Raw genomic sequence first — 9889 nt, 5'->3', positions numbered from 1 at the left:
AGACTGCAGAAAGACCTGGATAGGTTGCAGGGGTGGGCTAACAAGAACAGGATGCGTTTCAATACTGACAAGTGCAGGGTGCTGCACTTGGGCAGTAGTAACCAGCAGCACACTTATAAGATGGGAAACTCCCTTCTTGAGAGCACGGAGGCAGAAAGGGATCTTGGAGTCATTATTGACTCCAAGATGAACATGGGCCGACAATGCGAGGTCACGGTCGGCAGGGCTAACCAGACCTTATCGTGCATCCACAGGTGTATCTCAAGTAGGGCCAAGGAGGTGATCCTCCCCGTCTACGCAACAATGGTCAGGCCACAGCTGGAGTACTGTGTCCAGTTCTGGGCACCCCACTTCAAGAAGGATGTGGGCGACATTGAGAGGGTCCAGAGGAGGGCCACCCGCACGATCCGGGGACTGCAGGGCAGACCCTACAATGAGAGGTTACAGGACCTGAACCTGTTCAGCCTTCACAAGAGAAGGCTGAGGGGGGAACTGGTGACCGTCTATAAACTCACTAGGGGGGACCAGAAGGGTTTGGAGGAGACCTTGCTTCCCCCAGCACCCCCCAGGATAACAAGGAATAACGGCCACAAGTTGTTGGAGAGTAGGTTTAGATTAGACATCCGTAGGAACTACTTCCCAGTTAGGGCGGCTACGATCTGGAACCAACTTCCAAGGGAAGTGGTGCTGGCTCCTACCCTGGGGTTTTTAAGAAGTGGCTTGATGCCTACCTGGCTGGGGTCATTTGAGCCCAGTTTTCTTCCTGCCCAGGCAGGGGGTCGGACTTGATGATCTACAAGGTCCCTTCCAACCCTACTTCTATGATTCTATGGTTCAGGGAGGACTATAGAAGTGGCAACCAAGAAGTCCTGTTATTTGGCAGTTCTGTAACTCCCATTCTAATAATAAGCATATAATAGTTTAAAGGGATGAAACCTTTTATGTATATGCATTGAAAACATAGTCATTCACAGCCATGTGTTATGAGTTTAATGTGGGTCTAAAATGCCCACAGATCTGAACAAGTGTTCTGCATGCATTCTGCATTAGGGCAGAGGACTGCACAAGGTGCAGGAATGTGTGCCACCCCCACCTGGCCTTGAGTTCTAGAGTTTGCGTCGGGCTAAACTAATCCTTTGTCCTATTTGCTCAGTTAAATGCTGTTCTCAGTTAAATGTGCTGTCTCTTCTGTTTGGGAGTTAATCCAATTGCAAACACAGCTGAGATTAGTCTTCCACAAATGTATGCATAGGAACTTAAATTTTTACTTCTTATCTTTACATTATTAATGTAGCTTGTCTTACCAGAATGCAATTGAGAGCTTCCACTAAGTTGGAAATGCAATGAAATAATGAAAGATAGTGATTAAATTACAAGACCCTGAAATCTTTCAAAGGAATCCTGACCTGAGCGTCATGATGCTTGAGTGATTTAATCAAACATTGAATGAAGAAAGACATACATCCCTTAAGAACCTAAATAGCTTAATGTCCTTATAAATAGCTGTGGCAGTTTCAGTATTTCTGCAGGAGTGAAAGATTCTGACTGTGCTCCTGTGCAGTGAAGTCACCTAGAATAAGACGAAAAAAAACTCTATTGAAAAGAGTCTACAGAAACACTTCAGTGAATATTAGATGTTTTTCTAAGTATAGCTTGATTTATACTAACTAGTCCTCTTCTCTTCCTCTCTGCAAACATACTTGCCCTTACTCTTCTCCCAGTTGACAGGGGCTAACTACTGAATATTATGAGAATCTGGTCCTGTTACTTTGGGCTAAGCTGGCAGGTTTCTTACTTCCCTACATGGGCAGGTGGAACAAACCATAGCTTTGCTTCCAGGGCAGTTACTCTCCTTTCTGTCAGGAGGACCTGAGCAGATACCTAGCAGCAAGGGTAGGTTTATTGGAATTAGTTAATTCCAAGTTAAATGTGGCTCACCATTACAGTCTGGAACTCAAGGGATGGTGGGATCGTATTGTTTTCCAGGAACTGAGACCTTGGAGACTTGTGCCTACAACTTTTCTTTCTCATCGCCATATCCTCAAGAGTCCATTTCATTTCTAGGACCTGGTCAAGTGGGCAGGACTGGCTGGGTCAGGCCCTGTAGGTCCATTATACCTATAATGGACCTACAGTTCCGCTAAGGACGTATAGTGCAGTTCTGCTAAGCCATGTAAAGCTGTTCTCATTTTCTGCCCTGAATACCTGGCCCCCATCTCTCTTTTTCTCATTCCTTGAAATTTAGAATTCACCTAGCTAGAATTAATCCTGGTAGTGTTTTATGGTGAAAATAGTTTTTTTTAGAGGTGAATGAGAGGACACGTTTAGACTGTTCTGTTTGTGCACAAATAGGTTTTAGAAATTGTTCTTCCGTCTTTTCAGGGTACTGAATATTATCTGTGGTCTGCACAGAATAGAAGGATGCTCTTCCTTTCACATACTCCCTTTCTTCTGGTGTTGGAACCTCACCCCTCTAACATATTTACAAAGGTTCTGATTTGTCCCAGATCCTAAGTCTGTTGCTTTTCACTTGTGTTGATTTCTGTGGGACTATTTGCACGCTCAAATTTAACCCATGCTTCACTGCTTTTGCTGAATCAGGACCAGGAATGGGAATTCCTTTTTTCTTTCATGTATCAAGAGGACCTTTCCCTGTAACATGGTTTACTGTTTGCTTAAAACATTTTACCTCAAAGGGCTCAGCGTGCCTTTGGTGATCCATAGGCCATAGTCTGAGGACTTCTGTAGTAAAATTTGGAGGTGCACTGATACGTTGGTCCATATCGTATTGGCACCGATAAAAAGAAAATTGATAGTATCAGCAGTTGGCTTTTTTTTGGCTGATGTGGCTGATAATATCGTGTGTGTGGGTGCAGCCCCAACATGCACACAGCCAGGAGTACATCCAGGAAGCTTGGAGAGCAGCGTCCAGCTGGTAAGTCTGTGAGGGAGAAGGGGCATGGGGGTGGGGTGAGATGCAGGATGGAGCTGTGAGTGGCTCATCAGGGGGGCGCGGGGACACTCCTGCAGCTATACATACCTTCCAAGGGAGGCATGGGGTGCATGTACCCCTGGGATCTGTGTGTGGGGCGAGGGTGGGCTGCTGCTGTGGGCTGAGGCCAGGGGCAGTACCGGTCTCTTCCCAGCAGGTGGTTGGGCCAGGGCTGTGCTTGGGGCGGGTAGCAGCAGTGCTGTGGGGGGGTGCACCCAAGGTGTAGCCCCAGCCCAACCCCCCCCTAGGAAGAGCCTGGCATTCTCCCACACACAGACCCAGGGGGGCACATCCTCCCATGCACCCTGTCAGGGGTGCGCACAGCAGTGGGAACTGCGCCCCCCGGATGAGCCACTTGCGGCTCCATCCTGTGCCCTGCCCCACCCTGGCTGTGCAGAACCTGTCCCTGCCATTGCCCCAGCCCCACTCCCTCCCTCACCACGGGGGCCTTGATCTGCACCCCTCAACGTCCCTTCCCTCCCCTCTGCCCCTTCCCCCAGCAGACTTACCAGCCGAACGCTGCCCTCCAAGCTGCCAGGCTGCATACAGCAATTGGATTGGTATCGGCCAGTATGGCTCATTAATAATCAGTCATCGGTATCGGCCCAAAAAATCTTTATCGGTGCACGCCTAGTAAAATTAACTTTTTTTGTGGCGGTTATTCCTAGCTGCATGCACATTCATAGTTTCATAGTTTCTAGGGTCGGAAGGGACCTGGGCAGATCATCTAGTCCGACCCCCTGCCATGGCAGGAAAGAGTACTGGGGTCAAACGACCCCAGCAAGATGGTCATCTAACCTCCTCTTAAAACCCCCCAGGGTGGGAGCCTGCACCACCTCACTTGGAAGCTGGTTCCAGACCCTAGCCGCCCTGACCGTGAAGTAGCACCTCCTGATGTCCAAATAACATTGTTAATACTCGAGCTGGCTTCCCTCCCTCTCTCCCATATCTGGCCATTCTTGCTTCTTAACTGTGTATGTTCCCTGACTCGAATCCTTAGCTGGCATACATCAGTGCAGTTCCGCTAAGCCACGTAAAGCTGTTCTCATTTTATGCCCCGAATACCTGGCCCCCTCTCTCTTTTTCTCATTCCTTGTCGTCCTACTACTACTCACCTCAAAAGATACTCTTTCCATTCCAGTGATGCATGTCACTGACTGCCACTTATGATGATGGGCCTGCTTGAATTGTGTCTTGTCTCTCAGAATGCAATATGGATTTTTTTTCAGCAGCGTAGCTTGGAAGGCAGCCCATCCATCCAACTTTCATTGTTTTGGCCTCCAAAAATGTATCGGGTAAAGGTGTTAGACCCAAATGGTCACAGGTCTATTTCTGCATTGTGATTGTTTGCTGTTCTATATTCTAGGCCCGTCCAAAGTACTTAAATTGTATTGCGATCAGCTGCTTCTTCCTTGCTGCCAAGACAACTGAGGAAGATGAGGTAATATATATATTATTTTTTCTCCAAAGGCCTGACAGCTACTTTTTAACTGTCTGCCCTTGTAATTCTAATGGCATGAATTGGTTGCTGCTTGTCTGGACAGGAACAAACTAATTTTTGCAGTTTATCATTGTTTTTGCTTTTACTGTACGTTCTTGCAGAGGATCCCAGTACTAAGAGTCTTGGCCCGAGACAGCTTTTGTGGTTGTTCTCCAGCTGAGATTCGCAGGATGGAGAAGATTATTCTGGATAAACTGAACTGGGATCTTCACACGGCTACGCCAGTGGATTTCCTTCATATTGTAAGTATGGAGCTCCTGCTGCTCTTTCTGATGCCTGTCCTTGTTTTTGTTCTGTTGGTATTTAATTCAAGTGTGTGTCATACCCAGAGGTGCTTACTCAAACCTTGCTTGGGCAAAACCTAGCAGAAGTAAGAGCCCTGGGGTATGGCCTTCCCTTCATATAAAGTACACTCAAAAGAAGAAACATTCTTGGCAGAGGACTTGCCAAGTGACTTCAAAGTATTTTAAGGGTTGAAGTTAAGACCATTTTTAGGTGATTTTTCCAGAATGTGCTGTGCATCTGCCCCCAGAAATGCAGGTTGCTAAGAGCTGTCTAATGGCAGACATCCAAGCTATGAGGCACCTAACATCAGTAGTCACTCATCACAATCTTGACCTTAAATTTTAGTGCCAGTATGTTTTGCTCCAGGATAAAAACAAGCTTGCAATAGAATACAAAAAAATGGGCTGGAGGAAACCGTAATTAATGGATGTAGATGCACAACAGTGTCCTGTAGCTGCAACAGTTACCTTGGTAAAAAACAGGGGCACAGACTGGTTTCCTGTAGTGAAATCCATGGTGTGGAAGGAGGGGGGGGGGTGCATGGATAAAAGGAATAAAAAAAGCCCTAAGTCTCTCCCCTCATGGAAGATCTCCATGAATGAAAAGGGAGACTGTGAGTGTTTGACTCTGCCCATTTTTAACCACTGAGGCTCCCTGCAAACCTTGCAGTTCTAGACATACAGGAATTCTATACTCATGGCAGCAGCACAAAGCCAGAGATACCATTTTGGGCTTGAGACCCTTCTGTCTTTCTCCTCAGGGCAGTCCTCACCACAGAGAAATAAGAGTCCCAGACAATGTCACCCTAAGACCAGTCTCCTGGGGAAAATTTTGTGCCCCATATCCCTAGCACAGCCTAACACAATGTCTTTTACTTCTCATGGGTCTTTGCCCTTCAAAGTGCTCTCCTCAATAGGAGACATTGTCAAAGTGGGAATGTTCAGCTGAACATGGTATGGATGGGTGGTTACTGTAAGTGGAGGCTCTTGCCACACACACAGTTTTTGGGAAAGAAAAGAGGCCTGTGAACTCGGCTCTGGGCTCTCTTGCCATTTCTTCTTTATGCAGCAGTGTGTTCAACTTTCTCACTAACTTCTCTGGTTGATTCTCCCTCTTGCCCTTCCAGTTCCATGCAGTTGCCATCTCCACCAGGCCTCAGTTACTGACCATCTTGCCTAAGATGACCCCCTCTCAGCATGTGGCGATTCTCACCAAGCAGTTACTGCACTGTATGGCCTGTTACCAGCTGCTGCAGTTTAAGGGCTCTATGCTGGCGCTGGCCATCGTCAGCTTGGAACTGGAGAAACTGCTTCCTGACTGGCTTGCTCTCATCATTGAACTGCTCCAGAAAGCACAGGTGGGGGCAGCTCAGAAATGGTCTGGACAACGCAAGTCTCTGGCAGCGAGGGGAGGAGAGGGGCTTGAGGCTGGGATTGGCTATTTCTGTGACTGCCACTAAGCAGAGAAGGAGAAGCGGACAGCCCATGCTAAACATCAAGCTGCTGTAGTCGGGCAACCTCTCTCTTCTGGTGCCACATGCTCTAGCAGCAGATTGAGTGCTAATTATTTGGGGTAGCCATAGGCTAGGAAGCGAGTGAATCATCAGGTTAATGGAGGGAGCTGTAGAGTCTGAAATTCACTGGCACAGGCAGCCTCCCTCCCCCTTTGTGTTTGAAGCTAAACATAGACCTAGTTCGTTCAAGCTGATTTGTGTTCTCAGGCTCCAGGAAATATTTGAGGCTGGCAGGGTTGTTGCTACAATCACATACAACACCCGTGCTATAAAAGCTGAGTCATGTAATAGGGAAGCTGCAAGAAGGGACATGTACCTTTAAAAATCTAAATATAGCTGCATGGCAGAGAGATAACCAGGGCCTGATCCTCCTTTGCTCTGACTGGTGCTAATCAGGAATATCTCTGCTGGTGTCCTTGGTATTGCACTACTGTAAAACAGGTCAGAGAGCAGGGTTGTGGCAACAGTTTAGAAGTCAAGCACAAAGCTTGAGTGAGGTGACATGAAATCCATCCTTCACTTGATGTAATTGTTGGCTTCAACAGAGTTATAAGCCAGCTTTGATCAGCTGCATTTCTGTGCATTATCTGAAACAGACCTTAGAGGGGCATTTCTGTGTTGTCATTGGGATGGGTTTGAAGCACTCAAATTCACAGCCTCTGATCTTAGACACACTCATCCTTTTACAGACATGCTTAGGTCTTTAGTGCTCCACAGATATGTTTGGTGATGAATACATTTTTGCTCTGAAAGGCAAAGAACATTGTCTTGTGGGGCAGGAGGTAAAGCATAAACCAAACAGATGCTTTCAGCAGGGGGCTCTGTTAGGCTGTCCACAAGAGGTTAAAACTAAGCAATCATTGTTACTTTGGAATTCTTTCCCACTCTGCCTAGCTAGTGTTACATTTACTGTACATCCTTTGTTTTCATTGCACCTCTGCGCTCCAAGCATTAGAGGGATGCCTAAAAAGTGTCACTGGCTGTATGAGAGCCTGCACTTAAAGCACTCTGTGTAACATGAGGAAGCCTGAAGCATTCCTGTTGTGTGTGCGAGAGAGGAATATGCTTGGGTACAGCTCTAACTCAGAAGTCTTTGTGGAAGGTTTTGATCCTTTTCTGATGTTCTTTGGCAAACATATAAAAGATGGGACTCTCAGGCACCTTGGATGAGATTCGAAGCTGAAAGAAACTTAAATGCACAGTCCCCACTAGTTATGGTAACTCGGCATCCAGATCATTGGGCAGCTTTGACAAATCCCAGCCTTCAAGCAGGATTTGTTTTTGTATTTGTCCATGAATCGATCGCTTTCCTTGCATTCAGCTTGTTGTCAAGAAGTGGTAATGTGCGTGAATGATCAGGGTACATAGGGAGCCAGAGCTAGAATGATTTATGGTTCTGTCTCCTCAGCAGCAACTGACTGATCTTCCTTTGCAATACCCATGTCTTTGCTTGTTTTCTCCATCCAGATGGACAGCTCCCAGCTGATCCACTGTCGGGAGTTTGTGGCACATCACCTTTCCACCCTGCAGTCTTCTCTGCCGCCCAATTCTGTATATGTCTACAGTCCCCTCAAGCACACCCTGGTGACCTGTAACAGAGGAGCGTTCAAATACCATCCCTCCTCTGTCCCAGGCCCGGGTTTCTCCAAGGACAACAGCAGACCAGAAGTGCCAATCAAAGGTACAGCTGTGTTCTACCAGCATCTGCCTGCTCCGACAGGGTGCAAGCAAGCCTCTGCCAAGCGTAAAGTGGAAGAGATGGAAGTGGACGACTTCTATGATGGAATTAAGCGGCTTTACAATGAAGACATGGCTCCAGAGGTAGTGGCTCTCGAAAATGTGGGCTCTGTTTGTGGTGCGGATGTCTCGAGGCAAGAAGGCAATGCTTCCCCTTGCCCACCTTTACAGCCTGTCTCTGTCATGTAGTTACAAGTGTTTACCAACTCCTTGGGCATTCAGAGGAAAGCTACTTTGTAAAACATGTGGAATCAGGCAATGACATTAAAAGCAGGGTGGGAAAGGGACTGTACCTCATCAGGCTGAACTGAAGGGAGCCCAGAAAAAAACCCTCTTTGAATTTTTTTTTCTTGTGCGGCTAATGATAGTTCCAATATTTAAGCAATTTAAAAATACAAAAAAGTATAAAAAATCTATAAAAGACCCAAAAACCAAACAAAAAAAAAGTAGCAAAAATTGTTTCTTTCTAGTGTTGTCAGTTCCACTGTTTTTCTGCTACTGTGTGTTGTAACCATCTTCCATGTCCAGGAGCTCACATTGATTGTGCAAAATTGTTTGAGGTTTTCCAGCCAACCTATGTCTATCTGATCTGATTTCCTTTTCCTTCTTCCTCTCTTCCTGCTTGCTGTTCCTTTTGAACTCTTTGTGAGTCTTGTGCATGCTGTTCTTGTACTCTGACCTTCATGACAAATTTTCTTTCCCCTTTTGCAAACAAATTCCCCTCTTGTGTTTCATTAGCACTTTGATGTTTAAATGTGATAATATTTAAAACTGGATTTAAATCAAAGATTAGTCAGGGAGGGAGGGCAGGGGGAAGTACAATTACTGCAGATTGCTCCATAAGCAAATAGCCAAAGCGGTGTGAATGTGTTCTAGGAAAGCATTAAGGTAGACAGCCACTGCACTTTTGTCTTATAGAAATATTAATTTATCCTGATCTATCAACATGAAGAGACTTATGTTTTGGGTTTTTTTTAATTGTAAAAAGCCAAAGCAGTTGAACTGATTAGTGCAGTTGAATAAAAACATTGTTTTTCATGTCTGCCCGAGGAAATTTGTAGTCAATTGGCTCTTTTGTGAGTACTCACAAAAGCTGGAATGTGTACATCAAACACAAACCTTAAATTCTGTGACAGACTCAGTTTTTTTTTCTTTCTTTTTTTTCCGTTTTATCCTTCCACGTTGATAAACGTAGCATGAACTCAACACTGCTTGGTTAGATGCTTGGGGCAGTTCTATAATTCTCAGTTTTGGAACATGTATTTATCAGCCACAGAATACCTTAAGTTCTTGTTTCAGTAACTTTTAACTGAAAGTTAACCCTTTAAAAGCTTGTCTTATTAAATGTTATACCTCCTGTTTCTCAAAATGACCTATCCTGGATCTTAAGCTCTCTCCACAGCCCTGAGGAAGGTATTGTATTCAGAGCCATTGTACTGATGAAAGCCTTCTGGTAGCAATAAAAAAAAGTTGTCCTTAAATTCGTGAGTTGTTTGCTTGCTTTTAGCAGTGGATGACAGTGAGTTTTGCACTAGGCTGTGGCTAAGCCCCTGCTAGCTCTACTCCAGCAATGTCAAGCATATGTCCTGCAGGCTGAACACAGCCCATGGAACTGCTTCATGTGGCATACTGGTTATTAGCAGACTACTAGAAGCCAGGGATGTAGCCACTGGTGGATGCGGCCTTTTATTGAATCTGGGGCCCTGTGGCCATTGTGGACAAGGCCCTTAGCAGCAGGCAGGTGAACAAAGGCTGTGCAACAGTCCCACTTTCCCTGTGGCCACCGGGCTTGCTGCCACTTGCTTGCCTCTGCCACAGTAAGCAGCTGCCTGGCCCATGGCTGCTTGCTACTACTGCTTCA

At 46.0% G+C, this 9889-nt stretch overlaps 1 protein-coding gene across 1 annotated transcript in view; it reads left to right on the top strand.

Moving 5' to 3' along the window:
- Nucleotides 1-9509, top strand: part of CCNI (cyclin I) — a 29719-nt gene extending 20210 nt beyond the window's left edge. The window contains exons 3-6 of the mRNA XM_006025718.3: nucleotides 4359-4433; nucleotides 4595-4735; nucleotides 5905-6135; nucleotides 7759-9509. Coding sequence (XP_006025780.1) covers nucleotides 4359-4433; nucleotides 4595-4735; nucleotides 5905-6135; nucleotides 7759-8217 — 906 coding nt within the window. The 3' untranslated portion in view covers nucleotides 8218-9509. The remainder of the gene's footprint in view (nucleotides 1-4358; nucleotides 4434-4594; nucleotides 4736-5904; nucleotides 6136-7758) is intronic.
- Nucleotides 9510-9889: the final 380 nt, after the last annotated feature.

Source organism: Alligator sinensis, unplaced genomic scaffold, assembly GCF_000455745.1.
Source record: "Alligator sinensis unplaced genomic scaffold, ASM45574v1 scaffold989_2, whole genome shotgun sequence".
Classification (NCBI taxonomy): Eukaryota; Metazoa; Chordata; order Crocodylia; family Alligatoridae; genus Alligator; species Alligator sinensis.
Note: the sequence above shows the minus strand (reverse complement) of the source record. Positions and strands in the feature narration are given on the sequence as shown.